Genomic DNA, 19,358 nt, shown 5'->3' on the forward strand with positions numbered 1-19,358 from the left:
GCCAACTCTCCGACACCACCTCCTACCGCCTCCTCGATCATGACCCCACACCCGAGCACCAAACCATCATCTCCAACACCATTCATGACCTCATCACCTCAGGGGACCTCCCACCCACAGCCTCCAACCTCATTGTTCCCCAACCCCGCACGGCCCGTTTCTATCTCCTTCCCAAAATCCACAAACCTGCCTGCCCCGGTCGACCCATCGTCTCAGCCTGCTCCTGCCCCACCGAACTCATCTCCACCTATCTGGACTCCATTTTCTCCCCTTTGGTCCAGGAACTCCCCACCTATGTCCGTGACACCACCCACGCCCTCCACCTCCTCCAGGACTTCCAATTCCCTGGCCCCCAACACCTCATATTCACCATGGACGTCCAGTCCCTGTACACCTGCATTCCGCATGGAGATGGCCTCAAGGCCCTCCGCTTCTTCCTGTCCCGCAGGCCCGACCAGGCCCCCTCCACCGACACACTCATCCGCCTAGCGGAACTCGTCCTCACACTCAACAACTTCTCTTTTGACTCCTCCCACTTCCTACAGACCAAGGGGGTGGCCATGGGCACCCGCATGGGCCCCAGCTATGCCTGCCTCTTTGTAGGTTACGTGGAACAGTCCATCTTCCGCACCTACACAGGCCCCAAACCCCACCTCTTCCTCCGGTACATTGATGACTGTATCGGCGCCGCCTCTTGCTCCCCAGAGGAGCTCGAACAGTTCATCCACTTCACCAACACCTTCCACCCCAACCTTCAGTTCACCTGGGCCATCTCCAGCACATCCCTCACCTTCCTGGACCTCTCAGTCTCCATCTCAGGCAACCAGCTTGCAACTGATGTCCATTTCAAGCCCACCGACTCCCACAGCTACCTAGAATACACCTCCTCCCACCCACCCTCCTGCAAAAATTCCATCCCCTATTCCCAATTCCTCCGCCTCCGCCGCATCTGCTCCCACGATAAGACATTCCACTCCCGCACATCCCAGATGTCCAAGTTCTTTAAGGACCGCAACTTTCCCCCCACGGTGATTGAGAACGCCCTTGACCGCGTCTCCCGCATCTCCCGCGACACATCCCTCACACCCCGCCCCCGCCACAACCGCCCCAAGAGGATCCCCCTCGTTCTCACACACCACCCTACCAACCTCCGGATACAACGCATTATCCTCCGACACTTCCGCCATTTACAATCCGACCCCACCACCCAAGACATTTTTCCATCCCCTCCCCTGTCTGCTTTCCGGAGAGACCACTCTCTCCGTGACTCCCTTGTTCGCTCCACACTGCCCTCCAACCCCACCACACCCGGCACCTTCCCCTGCAACCGCAGGAAATGCTACACTTGTCCCCACACCTCCTCCCTCACCCCCATCCCAGGCCCCAAGATGACATTCCACATTAAGCAGAGGTTCACCTGCACATCTGCCAATGTGGTATACTGCATCCACTGTACCCGGTGCGGCTTCCTCTACATTGGGGAAACCAAGCGGAGGCTTGGGGACCGCTTTGCAGAACACCTCCGCTCAGTTCGCAACAAACAACTGCACCTCCCAGTCTCAAACCATTTCCACTCCCCCTCCCATTCTCTTGATGACATGTCCATCATGGGCCTCCTGCACTGCCACAATGATGCCACCCGAAGGTTGCAGGAACAGCAACTCATATTCCGCCTGGGAACCCTGCAGCCATATGGTATCAATGTGGACTTCACCAGTTTCAAAATCTCCCCTTCCCCCACTGCATCCCTAAACCAGCCCAGTTCATCCCCTCCCCCCACTGCACCACACAACCAGCCCAGCCCAGCTCTTCCCCCCCACCCACTGCATCCCAAAACCAGTCCAACCTGTCTCTGCCTCCCTAACCGGTTCTTCCTCTCACCCATCCCTTCCTCCCACCCCAAGCCGCACCCCCAGCTACCTACTAACCTCATCCCACCTCCTTGACCTGTCCGTCTTCCCTGGACTGACCTATCCCCTCCCTACCTCCCCACCTACACCCTCTCCACCTATCTTCTTTACTCTCCATCTTCGGTCCGCCTCCCCCTCTCTCCCTATTTATTCCAGTTCCCTCCCCCCATCCCCCTCTCTGATGAAGGGTCTAGGCCCGAAACGTCAGCTTTTGTGCTCCTGAGATGCTGCTTGGCCTGCTGTGTTCATCCAGCCTCACATTTTATTAGCTGAACAGTGGGTCAGCCTTAAACAGCAGGTGGGTTGGTTACAGTCGAGATGCATTCCATCTATTGGAAAAGGTAGGATAAACAAATCCAGCATTAACATTAGAAAGAGGAAGTGTGCTTATGACATGTAAGACAAAAATTGCAATTGAGGATCAACAGGAATACTGAAGATTTGCAAGGAGGTGAAAAAGCAATTACGAGAAAAGGCTACTAGCTAACATAAAGAGGAACTCCAAAACCTTCTATAGGCATATGAATGGTCAGAGAGTGGTTAAAGGAGAGGTGGACACACTTGGTGAGCAAGAAAGGGAGTCTCATGGAGTCGGAGTATGTATTTTTTTCATAGAATGTCAACAGTATAGAAACAGGCCTATCGGTCCAATAAATCCACACCAACCCTCACAGCATCCCACCCAGTCCCATCCCCCCATAACCCACCTAAACTACACATCCCTAACACTACAGGAAATTTAGCAAGGCCAATCCACCAAACTTACACATCTTTGGACTGTGGGAGGAAACCGGAGCACCCAGAGGAAACCCACGCAGCCACGAGTAGAATGTACAAACTCCACACAGACAGTCAGCGATCAAACCTGGGTCCCTGGTGCTATGAAGCAGCAGTACGAACCACTGAGCTGCCGTGCTGCTCGATGTAGAATGATAGAATTCCTACCGTGTGGAAGCTGGCCGTTTAATCCATCGAGTCCACACCGACCCTACAAACAGCATCCGACCGCAATTAATACCAGTTAGTATAACTTTGGAGTGGGAAACTCCTGGAAGCAATTATTCGGTGTAGAATTTGTAATCACATGGAAGTAGGTGGGTTGATCAGTACGAGTCAGTTTGGATTTCTAAAGGGGAAATCATGTTCAACTGACTTGTTGGAGTTATTTTAAGAGGTAAAGGAATGAATCGATGAGGGTAACGTTCTTGATGTAGTGTACATGGACTTCTAGAAGACATTTCAGACTTGTGCACAACAGACTTGTGAGGAAGGTTATAGGTCATGGTGTAAAAGGAACAGTAGCAACATGGACACAGAATTTGATTTAAAAAAAACAAAAGAACTGTGGAGGCCGGAAATCAGAAACAAAAACAGAAAATGCTGGAAAAACTCAGGAGGTCTGGCAGCATCTGTGGAGAGAAACGTGAACGTTTCAGGTTCAGTGACCCTTCTTCAGAACTGGTAGGAGCCAGAAAAAAGTTATTTTAGGTTGATAGAGTAGGTGGAAGGGGTAAAGAGTGAACTATATTTGGTGATAGAGCCCAAAGAGAGGGAACGGTTAGACCAAGGAGTGGATAATAGTCAGCATAGAAGAACGAGTAGCTGTTAATAGGGACTGTTAGTAGCCAACAATGGGTAGTGTGTAATAACAGACCATGTAATAACAAGGCCTGATGTGTGAGGGTAGGGGAAAGGACGTGGAAGAAAGTGGCTCAAGCCTTAAAATTGTTGAGCTTGATGTTGAGTCCAGAAGGCTGTGACGTAACCAAGCAGAAAATGGGGTGCTCTTCTTCCAGTTTGCACTGACCTTTGCTAGAGCACTTAAGCAAGCCCTAGACAGAGATGTTGGCCAAGAAACAAAGTGCTGTGTTGAAGTGGCAGGCAACTGGAAGCTCAGGGTCTTTTTTTGCAGAACCCCTGCGTTCTGTCTGCAAAGCAGTCACCAAGTCTCAGCTGCATTTCCTCAATGTAGAGGATACAGGATTAGCTGAGTGATAGGAAACAGAGAGTAATAGCCAATAGATATTTTTCAGGCCGGAGAAAGGTTTGTAATCACTAGGATTTGGTATCAGGAGGTAGTAACGAAAGCCTGTAGGGAACTAGATAATGGAGTCAGTGTGAATAAAGGGAATAGTAGTCAGGGAGCAGATGATGAACACAAAGGACAGGTGGTCTGAGGTGCATTTGTTTTAATGCGAGAAGTGTAGTAGATAAGGCAGATGAGCTGAGGGCTTGGATCGGTTCCTGAAAGTATGATGTTATTGCTATTACTGAGACTTGGTTGAGGGAAGGGCATGATTGGCAACTAGTTGTCCCAGGATATCAATGCTTCAGGTGGGATAGAGAGGGAGGTAAAAGGGGTAGAGGAGTTGCAGTACTGGTCAAAGACGATATCACAGCCGTACTAAAGGAGGGCACTATGGAGGACTCAAGCAGTGAGGCAATATGGGTAGAACTCAGAAATAGGAAAGATGCAGTAACAATGTTGGGGCTGTACTACAGGCCTCCCAACAGCGAGTGTGAGATAGAGGTACAAATATGTGAACAGATAATGGAAAGGTATAGGAGAAACAGGGTGGTGGTGATGGGAGATTTTAATTTTGCCAACATTGACTGGGATTCACTCAGTGTTAGGGGTCACGATGGAGCAGAATTTGTAAGGTGTGTCCAGGAGTGTTTTCTAGAGCAGTATGTATGTAGTCCAACTCGGGAAGGGGCCATACTGGACCTGGTGTTGGGGAATGAACCTGGCCAGGTGGTTGAAATTACAGTAGGGGACTACTTTGGAAATAGCGACCACAATTCTGTAAGTTTTACAATACTCATGGACAAGGATGGGAGTGGTCCTAAAGGAAGAGTTCTAAACTGGGGGAAGGCCAACTATACCAAGATTTGGCAGGATCTGAGGAATGTAGATTGGGAGAAACTGTTTGAAGGTAAATCCACCTTTGATATGTGGGAGGCTTTGAAAGAGAGGTTGATTAGCATGCAGGAGAGACATGTTCCTGTGAAAATGAGGAATAGAAATGGCAAGATTAAGGAACCATGGATGACAGGTGAAATTGTGAGACTAGCCAAGAGGAAAAAGGAAGCATGCATGAGGTCTAGGCCACTGAAGACAGATGAAGCTTTGGAAGAATATCAGGAATGTAGAGCGAATCTGAAACAAGGGATTAAGAGGGCTAAGAGAGGACATGAGATATCTTTAGCAAACATGGTTAAGGAAAATCCCAAAGCCTTTTATTCATATATAAAGAGCAAGAGGGCAACTAGAGAAGGGATTGGCCCACTTAAGGACAAAGAAGGAAAGTTATGCGCTGAGTCAGAGAAAATGGCTGGCATTCTTAACGAGTACTTTGCATCGTTATTAACCAAGGAGAGGGACATGACAGATGTTGAGGTTAGGGATAGATGTTTGCTTACTCTAGGTCAAGTTGACACAAGGAAGGAGGATGTGTTGGGTATCCTAAAAGACATTAAGGTGGATAAGCCCTCAGGTCCGGTTGGGATCTATCCCAGGTTACTGAGGGAAGCGAGAGAGGAAATAGCCGGGGCCTTAACAGATATCTTTGCAGTATCCTTAGACACGGCTGAGGTCCCGGAGGACTGGAGACTTGCTAATGTTGTCCTCTTGTTTAAAAAGGGGAGCAAGGATCCAGGTAATTATCGACCAGTGAGCCTGACGTCAGTGGTAGGGAAGCTACTGGAGAAGATACTGAGGCATAGGATCTATTCCCATTTGAAAGAAAATGGGTTTTTCAGTGATAGGCAACATGGTTTTGTGCAGGGAAGGTCATGTCTTACCAACTTAATAGAATTCTTTGAGGACGTGACAAAGTTGATTGATGAGGGAAAGGCTGTAGATGTCATATACATGGACTTCAGTAAGGCGTTTGATAAGGTTCCCCATGGCAGGCTGATGGAGAAAGTGAAGTCGCATGGGGTCCAGGGTGTGCTAGCTAGATGGATAAAAAAACTGACTAGGCAACAGGAGACAGAGAGTAGAAGTAGAAGGGAGTTTTTCAAATTGGAGACCCGTGACCAGTGGTGTTCCACAGGGATCTGTGCTGGGACCACTATTGTTTGTGATGTATGTAAGTGATTTAGAGGAAGGTATAGGTGGTCTGATCAGCAAGTTTGCAGATGACACTAAGATTGGTGGAGTAGCAGATAGTGAAGGGGACTGTCAGAGATTACAGCAGAATATAGATAGACTGGAGAGTTGGGCAGATAAGTGGCAGACGGAGTTCAATCCGGGCAAATGCGAGGTGATGCAATTTGGAAGATCAAATCCAAGGGCGATCTGTACAGTAAATGGAAAAGTCCTAGGGAAAATTGATGAACAGAGAGATCTGGGTGCTCAGGTCCATTGTTCCCTGAAGTTGACAACGCAGGTCAGTAGGGTGGTCAAGAAGGCATATGGCATGCTTTCCTTCATTGGATGGGGTATTGAGTACAAGAGTTAGCAGGCCATGTTGCAGTTATGTAGGACTTTGGTTCGGCCACATTTGGAGTACTATGTACAGTTCTGGTCGCCACATTACCAAAAGGATGTGGATGCTTTAGAGAGGGTGCAGAGGAGGTTCACCAGGTATGGAGGGTGCTAGCTATGAAGAGAGGTTGAGTAGATTAGGATTATTTTCATTAGAAAGATGGAGATTGAGGGGGGACCGGATTGAGGTCTACAAAATCATGAGGGGTATAGACAGAGTGGATAGCAAGAAGCTTTTTCCCAGAGTGGGGGACTCAATTACCTAGGGGTCATGAGTTCAAAGTGAGAGGAGGAAAATTTAAGGAAGATGTACGTGGAAAGTTCTTTACACAGAGGGTGGTGGGTGCCTGGAATGCGTTGCCAGCGGAGGTGGTAAACGCAGGCACGTTAGTGTCTTTTAAGATATATTTGGACAGGTACATGGATGGGCAGGGACCAAATGGACACAGACCCTTAGAAAATAGACAGCGGATCTCGATCGGCGCAGACTTGGAGGGCCAAAGGGCCTGTTCCTGTGCTGTAATTTTCTTTGTTCTTTGACTGTGGGAATAAGAAACTTCAGTTATGAGGATAGATTGAAGAGGTTGAGACTTTTCTCCTTTGAGAGAAGAATGCTGAGAGGAGATTTGGTAGACGTTTTCAAAATGATGATTGGGCTCAACAGAGTATTCAGAAAGAAGCTATTCCTACTGGTAAAAGAGAAAAGAATGAGAAGGCATAGATTTCGTGATGTGCAAAAAAAACAAGGGTGATATGAAAAAATCTTCTACACGCAGCGGGTAGTTAATGTATGGAATGCAATGCATGGAACTGTGATGGAGAAAGGTTCAGTTGAGGCATTCAAGAGGGCATTGAATGATCATTTGGATAGAAATAGTGCGCAAAAATATGGGGAAAAGGCCGGAGTTTGGCACCAGTTAACAGGATCAGTGCAAGTCCAATGAGCCAGATGGTCTTCTCCTGTGCCATAATAACCTTTTGATCCTGTGATGGTAATCAACAGCTATATTACCAAATCAATTTATTTCACATCTTTGCAAACATGTTATTCTCAAGGGGGTGAAAAGCAGGATCGCCTTATTCTGCTCAGAGATAATGGGAACTAATAATGGGCACTGTATCCCAAGAGGAGCTCGAACAGTTCATCCACTTCACCAGCACCTTCCACCCCAACCTCAAGTTCACCTGGGCCATCTCCAACACATCCCTCACCTTCCTGGACCTTTTTGTCTCCATCTCAGGCAACCAGCTAGAAACTGATGTCCATTTCAAGCCCTCTGACTCCCGCAGCTACCTAGAATACACCTCCTCCCACCCACCCGCCAGCAAAAATTCCATCCCCTATTCCCAATTCCTTTGCCTCCGCTGCATCTGCTCCCAGGATGAGGCATTCCACTCCCGCACGTCCCAGATGTACACGTTCTTCAAGGACCACAGCATCCCCCCCGCAGTGGTTGAGCATGCCCTTGACCATGTCTCCTGCAATTCCTGCAACACATCCCTCACACCCCGCCCCCGCAACAGCCACCCAAAGAGAATCCCCCTAGTCCTCACATGTCACCCCACCAACCTCCGGATACAACGCATCATCCTCTGAGACTTCCGCCATCTACAATCCAACCCCACCACCCAAGGCATTTTTCCATCCCTATACTTATATGCCTTCCAGAGCGACCACTCTCTCCAGGATTCTCTTGTCCGCTGCACACTCCCCTCCAACCCCACCACACCTGGCACCTTCCCCTGCAACTGCAGGAAGTGCTGCACTTACCCCCACACCTCCTCCCTCACCCCTATCCCAGGCCCCAAGATGACTTTCCACAACAAGCAGATGTTCACCTGCACATCTGCCAATGTGGTATACTGCATCCACTGTATCCGTTGTGGCTACCTCTACATTGGGGAAACCAAGCGGAGGCTTGGGGACTGCTTTGCAGAACACCTCTGCTCGGTTCGCAATAAACAACTGCACCTCCCAGTTGCGAACCATTTCAAATCCCCCTCCCATTCCTTAGACGACATGTCCATCCTAGGCCTCCTGCAGTGCCATAATGATGCCACCCGAAGGTTGCAGGATCAGCAACTCATATTCGGCTTGGGAACCCTGCAGACCAATGGTATCAATGTCGACTTCACAAGCGTTTCGGGCCTAGACCCTTCATAGCTCCTAGTTGGCAAGTCATGAGTTTAATCCATACGTCATGTCACTGAGGAATAGGGCATGCATTTACTCTGTGGTCACACAGTAAGGTTCCTAATGGACTTTGCAGAGAGTCAGCTGATAATCCTTTTGTATATCTTCTTCCAATTAATTCAGATTTGCATTGGCAATAGAGTGGAATTAGAGTGGCTATAGGTGTCATTTAACTGAAAGATATAAATGGGGGAAAGAGCTACAAGGCAATATTCTCTTTCCAAAGTACATTATGTACAGCAAAGAGATTCCTACCAATAGAAAAGTCACATCAAAATAATGTATGTCTGTTATTCTGGTTACTTACTTGAGTACTCCTTTTTAATGTGTAGAAAATCAGAGGCAAAGTGTTTCCCAAATTAAAAGGCAACTGATATTTCCCTTTTCCATTTCCAGATATTGATGAATGTGAACGGCAGCCATGTGGTAACGGGACCTGTAAGAACACAGTTGGTTCCTATAGCTGTTTGTGCTTTCCTGGATTCATGCTCTCTCATAACAATGACTGCATTGGTAAGTTAATTGTAGAGTTATTTTGAGCTAAACAACTGTAGAAGTCTACAGGAAACAAGATGAAATGTTTTATATTTGATTTAATACTCAATAAACCTCATAATTAATTTCTATCTTCTGGTTTTAAAAGGTGAACGTATTTTGCTTGAGAATCCTTTCTATTTTATATTGAGGAGAAACATAAGAAAGGATTCCACTGTCCTAAGAGGGAGCTGCACTCGCAGGGATCATTTCTCGGCAGATTGAAATTTTTGAATTGTCGTCCTATCGCTCCTGTGCTGTACTTCTTTCCCTGTGGTTTGAGACTAAACAAAGTTGTTGATTACCTGACACACATTAGCAATGGAGTCTGTGAGCATAATCTTAATCACAAAATAGGACTTTAAAGAAAGCTATAATTGGAGGAATATAGCTTGTTTGAGGTCATACTTCATTTCTTTCAAATACATTCTCAGTGCATATTACTCTAGTTTGTCATGTTGGTACTGTAGTCAGTATATTTTTCCTTTAATTAAACAATTGATACATACATAAAATTCATTTATAAAGTCAAAGCATTTGTTGCCATGCAAATAAGATTTCTCTGGGATTAGAATAGTTAGGTGATTGTTATTGACCAACACACACTTGATGGCCCAAAGACCTTTTTGCTGTACTGTCGACATCTGTGAATTTACTCATAAATTAACAAGATGTTTGAAGTCCCATGTCATGATGGGATTTCAGCTGACTACCTCGAAGTTGCTAAACTACTGAAGAATATTCACAAGTACACTGTTAGCATCAAAAATATTTGTTCTGGACAATAAATATCCAGTAAGAAAGAGTCTAACACTCTATTCCCCCTTGGCATTCAATTGCACTACCATCACTGAATTCGCTACCATCAACATACTTGGATTCACTATTGACCAGAAGTTTAACTGTACCAACCATATATGTACTGCAGCAGCCTGCCAGAGATTGGGCATGATAGGGGTAAGTGACTCACTTACTGACTCCGTAAAGCCTTGCCATTGTCTGCAAAGAACAAGCCAGTAGTGTGATGGAATACTCCCTACTTGCTTGGATCAGAACTGCTTCAGGAACATTCTAGAAGCTCAGCATCATTCAGAATAGAGCAGTTACCAGCATCCTCCACCAGCAATGCATTGTTATATGCATCATCTACTCGTATAAATTTGGGGGTTGCTTTCTCCCTTTCAAAAAGTGTTTTACTACTAACCATAACCAAACAGAATATAATGAATTCCTCACTTAGTTAATAGAGTAAAATTATTCATTTTTGAAAAATAGCCCAATCTGATACAGCAGCCACCCTTATACCTCACTGAGCCTTCTTTTGCAACAAGTTCCAAATCTGTAACATCATCTGCCTTGAAAGACAAGAGCAGTAGGCATGTGGGGAAACCAGCACCTCAAGTTCCCCATCATATCACAAGCAGCCTAACTTGGAACTATATCACTGTTCCTTTACTGTTGGAAAATGCCAGCCTAACAGAACTGTGCAAGTACCTTCACCATACAGACTGCAGCAGGTCACCATGATGTCTAATCACCTCTTTGTCAAAGCTAATTTGGGATGGGCAATAAATGCTGCCTTGCCAGCAATGCCCACATTTCATAAATGAATAAAACCAAAAATTCATGTTGATACAAAATATACAAATCCCTATAAATTATCTCATCTTTTTAACATACAGAAAATTGGATTCAGGTTTGCCAATGAACACAGTCGTTCAAAATTAAAAATATTATATTACATTACGACAGATCATAAATGATCATGAAATAAATCAAAATATTTTTTAAAAATGTGACTATAATTTTCTATTCCTCTTTAGATGTCGATGAGTGCACTACTATGAATGGTGCTTTGTGTAGAAATGGACAGTGCATTAATACAATTGGAACATTCCAGTGCTTCTGCCATGAAGGTTATGAATTGACAGCTGATAGAAGAAGTTGCATCGGTAAGCAAAGCTAATGAATCAAAGGGGAACAAATTTGTATGTCTTTACCTAATACTGTCAAATCTAGGAGCACACTGCAACATCAAAGTTGTGAACACTTGATTGTTAAAATCACAGCTTTGTAGTACAAGACTATACCTTCCTAACTTCAGAAAATTGCAGCACATTATAAAGGACTACATTATCTCCTCCATCCATGGTAATATATTAGTTCCAACACAATGAGTCCTTATAGTGTGTATTTATTAATCATTTGTGTGATACTTTATCATATGCCTTTTGGAAATCCAATTGTACTACAATTACTGGCTGCACAGTATCTACCTGATTGTTAGCTGTCCTCAGAATCAAAAATCATCTGCCAGTCTAGATGAGTCTTCAGTGACTGAGGAGCCCAATTTTGTATGCACAAGATTTTCCACAGTGGGGGAATGTTTTCATCTGGAAAAATGGAACTCAGAGCCTTAGGCTGGCTTCCTTCTCCTGCCCTGCTACTTCTGACCTCTGAAAACTATACTAAATCTGTCAAACATGGTTTCTGTTTTGTAAACTATATTGATTCTGGCTGATCATCCTGCATGATTTTCTAGGTGCATTGTTAAAACTTCCTTACTAATAGACTCTGGCATCTTCCAAATGACTACCGTTAGATGAACTGGTTTTTAGCTGCATGGCATCTGACAGACAACACAATCTTCGGAAATCTCCATTATGGCTTCAAAAAGTAACATACATCCCACTGACAGTGCTGTCACTTATCAATACCGCGTTCATTTTCTCTCTCCCTATTTGTATGGCTTCCTACACCATGCTGCTGAGGCCAGTTTATCCTCCCATTCTGTAATTTTTGTTCTTTATCAGTGAATAATTGAATCCCAACAATGTGGAAACAGGCCATTCGGCCCAACAGGTTCACACCAACTCTCTGAAGAGCATTCCATCCATCCTTCTCCCCAGAACCCTGCACTTCCCAATGCTAACACACCTAGCCTAAACATCCCTGAACACTATGGGTAATTTGGCATGGCCAATCTACCTAACTTGCACCTCTTCAGGCTGTGGGAGGAAACAGGATCACCTGGCAGAAACCCATGCAGACACGGGGAGAATGCATGCAGACTCCACACAGACAGCCGCCCAAGGATGGAATTGAACCTGCATCCCTGGCACTATGAGGCAGCAGTGCTACCCGCTAAGCCATTGTGCTGCCCATTTGTGCATGCAAATAGGAAGTATCTTGTATCTGTGGTTAAAAATAAGAGCCAAGGCTTTTCCATTATTACATCCTGAATCCCCATTGCTGCTTGACACGTGGACATATCCTCCCATACTGCTGCATTGCCAGTTTCTCAAGTTTTTAAAGGACTCGAATACACTGAACACATAGGCAATAATGATGCAGATTACCAAAAGCTTGGACATAGAAGTAAGTTGTATGGAGTGTCTTGGAAGTAGAAATTGAGGTAGCATGTCAGACAGAGTGGCAAAGTATTCAGACCATAATGACTCAATAGCTGAAGACATGGCCACCAGTGATGGTAAGATTAGGATTGGGAATGCTGAACAGGCCAGAGTCATCTCAGAAACTTTGAGACTGGTGAAGGGTATAAAGATAGGAAGGGGAAATGTCATTGCGGGTTGGGGGGAAACTGAAAACACAAATGAAAAATGTAAAACTGAGGCATGGCTTGAATGGAACAGTATAGTTCAGCGAACAAGCAGGTGGATAGAACAGAGTACAAGTAAGGACACTGACAGCAGATTTTTGGATAGCCTCATACTTTCAGAAAGCAAACTTCTGGAGATCAATCTGAATTTCATTGGAATTTTCAAGGGTGTAAATGTAATAAAGCCATGAATGAAGGTTTCAGCAGCAGATGAACCGAAGCAGTGGTGAAGTCAGGCAATACCAATGAGACGGAATAAGTGGTTTTGGTGACGGCATGGATCTTTGCACAGCAGGCCATCTATAATCACATGTGACAACCGAGTTGTGAACAGTCTGGTATTGTTACAAAATGTTGTCAGTGGAAGGATGTAGTCACTTAGCTGGAGCGTGGAGTTAGAATGGGGTCAAGGACAATTGCTCCAGTTCTGGATTACAGTGAGAGTTAATACATTTCACAGTAATGGAGGAATTGACGTAGGTGATGATGCGGAGGAGGTTGATGTCATCAAACTAACTGTACACTTCATGACGCTGTTGCCAAAAGATAACACGTAGATCAGAAAAAGAAGAGAACGAAGAGAAAGGTAACTGTGTTGGACCTGGAAGAGAAGTCATTAAAGTGATAGTCTGACTATGATTAGAAAGATAAAAATGGAACCAGATGAGACTATTCCTAGCCAGCTGGACGACAGTGTAAACTCTTTGAAGAATGTTGGAATGGTAGCCAAGTCAGAATTTGAAAACAGATTAAGAAGAATGAAATGATTTGGTTTACTTTTGTTGCAGTGACATAGGCGATAGTTTGTGATGTTCATAGGAATCTTTATAATACTCCTGGAAAAGATGGGCACAGACCTTGGAAGGTGAAACATTTTCAAACATTTTGCAGTAGAGGGAGAGGTTGCAGACGGCCTGCAAAGCCAGTGAGGTTGGGGTTAATCTTTTTGAAAAATGGAAAGTTGATGGCTGATTTAAGAGAAAGAGGGATAAAACAGGAAGAGAGAAAATTCTTAAAATATCAGCTAGTGTAGGGAATTTGGTATAGCCAACAGTTTAATGGAACTTTGACTTGAAGGCAGAAGTAAGAGAGGAGGCCACAGGCAAAATTCAGGGACCCCAGATTTTAGCTTCAAGACAGCAGAAAAAATGAAGAGAACACTTTATAGCTACAACTTCTGAAAACACACAAATGAGGGGATGAGTAATCAAACAGTGATGTCACAGGGAACTAGTGGATTGATTCAGTAACTGCTGTTAGACAGTTTATGTATACTAGTGATATTGAGAAAGGATTTCTTTTAAAAAAAAGCCCTTAACTACTCACAATTATGAGTGATTGTAAGCTCTTTATTTGTATAGGTAAAGCTTACTGCCATTACTTCGCTGATTGGGAGGGATGGCATTTATTGATTATAAATTAAAATTATTGCTTAATTAACATAAGTAAAATGGCAGAGCATTTATGCTGTTGATCCAGGTCAAAAATATGTGTCTGCAGCTTCAGATAACTTGCGCTCGGAGTCATTAGCTGCAGATGCTGTGACACATCAGGGAGGGGAAATGTTAGAAGAACACATCATTCCAGGAGTTGGAACATCTGATTTGGCCAATGGTCAGAGACAGGAAGATGTGACTGTAAGGCAGGCAGGTAAGGCAACCCAGAGAGTGGAAGTGCAAGGATTTCAGCCTTTGTAATGTCTAACAAGTTTCAGGTTTTTTTTCAGCTAGTTTGGATAAGAGTGTGGGTTGCAGGGTAGATGTGCTAACTGACCATGGCACACGTGTAGAAGAAGCAGTTCATGCTAGCAGTAGGAGCTGGAGAATCCAGTGGTTGCAGTTCAAGTCACTGCCACTGACATAGGTAGAAGTAGGAATGAGATTCTGCTAAGGAAGTATGAGAAGTTAGGCACTAGGTTAGAAAGTAGGACCTCAAAGTTGAAAATTTCTGTATTGCCACCTGATTCACACACAAATTGCCGTAGAGCAATAAAGATGCAATAAATGTGTCGCTCAAAGACAGCTGTAAGGCAAATGAGTATCTTTTGGTAGGACACTAGCACCAGCACTATGGGATCTGTGTTGTTGGGACAGTCTATACCAGAATCATGCTAGGACTGGTATTCTATTGAACTACATAAGCCCAGAATTAGGGGGGCTTTAAACAAAATATAGATGTTAAGGAATCAAGCTTGAAAAGGTGTTGAGTGGAGCCAGAAAAGCAAAATAGTAATTTGGGAAATAAAAGTCAGGGAATGGTAGAAAGTAACAGCAAGAATAAACGTAAGAATACACCAGCAGACAAGACAAGATATTATGAACATAACAAAAAGACAAGGCTAAAGGATCCATATCTCAATGTACGTAGTATTCTTAACAGAGTAAATGGACAGTTGAAGATGTCCTGGGAAGGCAGCAACCATAATACTATTGTATTTCATATTCAGTTTGAGGGAGAGAGAGAAGAAAGACTGCTTTTTAGAAATTTAAGTAAGAACATGCATGAGGGCATGAAAGCAGACCTGGCTGAAGTGAATTTGCAAATTAGGTAAAAAGATAGGTCAGGGGAGATGCGATTACAGATATTTAAGGGGATATTTCAGAACATACAAAATAAATATATTCAAGCAAATAAGGAACATTCCATGGGATCGACCCACCATCTGTTCTGCACTGGGAAAGCAGAAGATTGGGAAGGCTACAAAAACAAACAGAGGATAACAAAGAGAGAAATAAGGAAGGAGAGGATCAAGTATGAAGGTAGGCTAGCTAGTAATATTAGAAATGATAGTAAAAGTTTCTTTCACTGCATAAGAAACAAACGAGAAGCAAAAGTAGACATTGGGCCACTCCAAATTGATGCTGGAAGGCTAGTGATGGGAGATAAGGAAATAGTTGAATAAGTACTTTGCGGCAGCCTTCACAGTGGGAGACATGAGTAGTATCCCAACAATGAAGGAGAGTCAGGGGGCAGAGTTGAGTATGGTAGGCATTACAAAAGAGAAAGTGCTAGAAAAGCTAAAAGGTCTAAAAATTGATAAATCCCCTGGCCCCGATGGGCTACATCCTCGAGTTCTGAGGGAGGTGGCTGAGGAAATAATGGAGGCTTTGGTTGTGATCTTTCAAAAGTCACTGAAGTCTGGGAAAGTCCCAGATGATTGGAAAATCGCTGTTGTAACCCCCTTGTTTAAGAAAGGATCAAGGCAAAAGATGAAAAATTGTAGGCCAATTAACCTAACCTCAGTTGTTAGTAAAATTCTAGAATCCATTGTTAAGGATGAGATTTCTAATTTCCTGGAAGTGCAGGGTCAGGTTAGAACAAGTCAGCATGGATTTAGTAAGGGGAGGTCGTGCCTGACAAACCTGTTAGAACTCTTTGAAGAAGTAACAAATAGGTTAGACCAGGGAAATCCAGTGGATGTTATCTATCTAGACTTCCAAAAGGCCTTTGATAAGGTGTCTCACAGGAGACTACTGAGTAAAGTGAGGGCCCATGGTGTTCGAGGTGAGCTGCTGGCTTGGATTGAGAATTTGTTGTCTGACAGAAGGCAGAGGGTTGGGATAAAATGCTCTTTTTTGGAATGTCAACCGGTGACAACTGGTGTCCCGCAGTGTTCAGTGTTGGGGCCGCAGCCATTCACTTTATATATTAATGATCTAGATGAAGGGACTGGGGGCATTCTGGCAAAGTTTGCCAATGATATAAAGATAGGTGGACAGGCAGGTAGTACTGAGGAGGTGGGGAGGCTGCAGAAAGATTTAGACAGTTTAGGAGAGAGATCCAGGAAATGGCTGATGAAATTCAACGTGAGCAAATGCGAGGTTTTGCGCTTTGGAAAAAAGAATACAGGCATGGACTATTTTCTAAATGGTAAGAAAATTTGTAAAGCAGAAGTACAAGGGGATCTGGGAGTGTTGGTCCAGGATTCTCTAAAAGTTAACTTACAGGTAGAGTCTGTGATTAAGAAAGCGAATGTAATGTTGTCATTTATCTCAAGAAGGTTGGAATATAAAAGCAGTGATGTGCTTCTGAGACTTTATAAAGCTCTAGTTAGGCCCCATTTAGAATACTGTGCCCAGTTTTGGGCCCCACACCACAGGAAGGACATACTGGCACTAGAGCATGTCCAGCGGAGATTCACACGGATGATCCCTGGAATGATAGATTTAACGTACGATGAACGGCTAAGGATCCTGGGATTGTATTCATTAGAGTTTAGAAGGTTGAGGGGAGATCTAATAGAAACTTACAAGTTAATGTATGGCTTAGAAAGAGTGGACGCTGGGAAGTTGTTTCCATTAGGCGGGGAGACTAGGACCTGTGGGCACAACCTTAGAATTAGAGGGGGGAAATTTAAAACAGAAATGAGGAGACATTTCTTCAGCCAGAGAGTGGTGAGCTTGTGGAATTCATTGCCACGGAGTGCAGTGGAGACCAGGACGTTAAATGCCTTCAAGGCAGAGATCGATAAATTCTTGATCTCACAAGGAATCAAGGGCTATGGGGGGACTGCAGGGAAGTGGAGTTGAAATGCCCATCAGCCATGATTTAAATGGCGGAGTGGACTCGATGGGCCGAATGGCCTTACTTCCACTTCTATGTCTTATGGTTAACTAGAAATGCTAAAATCAAACTTAAAGAGAAAGTATGTAATTGTGCAAAGACACAACGCAGGTCAGAAGATTGGACAGAATATAAAACCAAAAAATGATCAGAAAATTAATAATGAAGGTAAAATTAAGAGTACAAGTGAAAGCAAATCAGAAATATAAAAACAATAAGCGAGAGTTTCTATAAATATTTAAGAAGAAGAAAAGAGTTAGCAATATGAGTCTTGATCCTGTAGAATGTTTGACTGGATAATTAATAATGGGAAGTAAGAAATGGCAAATGAATAGGTGTTTTACATTTGTCTACCTTATACACTGTAGAATAGATTTGAATTTTCTTTATTATCATGTGTACTCGAATTAGTGCAGTGATCAGTTTATAGTGTTGCCACTGTGGTATCTTGTTAGGACCTAGGATACTTCAGTGTTTGTTACAGAATTGAAAGAGTGAAAAAAAAGGTCTAGCATAGGAATACAAGGTGCTCAAATTACTCAAAGTGCATTAAAAGAATAAAACATATATTTAAAAAGTACTCAAATTACTGTCCTTTTTACAGTGTCTGTGCCTACCACACTTTAGAACTCGAGACTTCATTGCTATTCAGGATGGGAAGGCTCATGAAAGTTTTAATCGCTATGTAAGCGGAGCTAAGTAAATTGGTGAAACTGCAGACTGACAATAATTAGGTGCTCGTTTTTGACTGCCATAGACATGATGGGCTAAAGTGCCTTTTCTGTGCTGTAGACCTCTGGGACTCGATGACTGAGTATCTAGATCCTGATGAACTTCACCCTAGGGTCTTAAAAGAAGTGGCTATTTAGACAGTCACTACTTTGCCTTAATCCACCAAAACTTCCTCATTTCAGGGATAGTCCCACTAGGTTGGAAAATAGATCTCTTTTATTCAAAAAGAGGAGATGGAAATCAGGAAACTAAAGGTTAGTTGGCTTAACACCTATCATTGGGAAGATGGAAAAAGCTATTATTAAAGGTGCTTTATCATGGCAGTTGGATAAGGCAAGGAAACAAGGGAAATCATGTTTTAACAATCTATCAGAGTTTTTCAGTAAGGTGCTTTGGGTGAAGGAGAACGGATGGGTCTGCTGTACTTAGATTTACAGAAGGCATTTAATAAGGTGCCACGTCAAATGTTATTGCAGAAAATAAAAACTCATTAGTTCAGGGATAGGGGGTAGCGGTAGGGATAGGAGTAGCCTTTTGGCATAGGTAGGAAATTGGCTAACAGGAAGCAAAAAGTAGGTATAAATAAGTGTTTTTCAGGTTGGCAAGATGTTTTGAATGATATGTTACAGGAATCAGAACTACACACTGACTTTTTAACCAGTTACATAAATGCTAGCGAGTTTTGAGAAGATTTGTAGCTCAGGTTGAGGTTCTGGATGTAAGTTTGCTCACTGAGCTGGAAGGTTCATTTTCAGACATTTCATCACCATTCTAGGTAACATCATCAGCGAGCCTCCGGTGAAGCGCTGGTGTTATATCCCACTTTCTGTTTATGTGTTTAGGTTTCCATGGGTTGGTGATGTCATTTCCTGTGTCGGTGATGTCATTTCCTGTTCTTTTTCTCAGAGGGTGGTAGATGGGCTCCAAATCAATGTGTTTGTTGATGGAGTTCCGGTTGGAATGCCATGCTTCTAGGAATTCACGTGCGTGTCTCTGTTTGGCTTGTCCTAGGATGGATGTGTTGTCCCAATCAAAGTGGTGTCCTTCCTCACCTGTACGTAAGGATACTAGTGATAGTGGGTCATGTCGTTTTGTGGCTAGTTGATGTTCACGTATCCTGGTGGCTAGCTTTCTGCCTGTTTGTCCAATGTAGTGTTTGTCACAGCTAGCCACCAGGATACATGAACATCAACTAGCCACAAAAAGACATGACCCACTATCACTAGTATCCTTACATACAGGTGAGGAAGGACACCACTTTGATTGGGACAACACATCCATCCTAGGACAAGCCAAACAGAGACACGCACGAGA

At 43.9% G+C, this 19,358-nt stretch overlaps 1 protein-coding gene across 1 annotated transcript in view; it reads left to right on the plus strand.

Moving 5' to 3' along the window:
• LOC125446730 (fibrillin-1-like) overlaps nt 1-19,358 on the plus strand; it is a 570,259-nt gene that overhangs the window by 454,085 nt on the left and 96,816 nt on the right. The window contains exons 46-47 of the mRNA XM_048520489.2: nt 8,993-9,109; nt 10,954-11,082. Coding sequence (XP_048376446.1) covers nt 8,993-9,109; nt 10,954-11,082 — 246 coding nt within the window. The remainder of the gene's footprint in view (nt 1-8,992; nt 9,110-10,953; nt 11,083-19,358) is intronic.

Source organism: Stegostoma tigrinum, chromosome 36, assembly GCF_030684315.1.
Source record: "Stegostoma tigrinum isolate sSteTig4 chromosome 36, sSteTig4.hap1, whole genome shotgun sequence".
In the NCBI taxonomy this organism is placed as follows: Eukaryota; Metazoa; Chordata; class Chondrichthyes; order Orectolobiformes; family Stegostomatidae; genus Stegostoma; species Stegostoma tigrinum.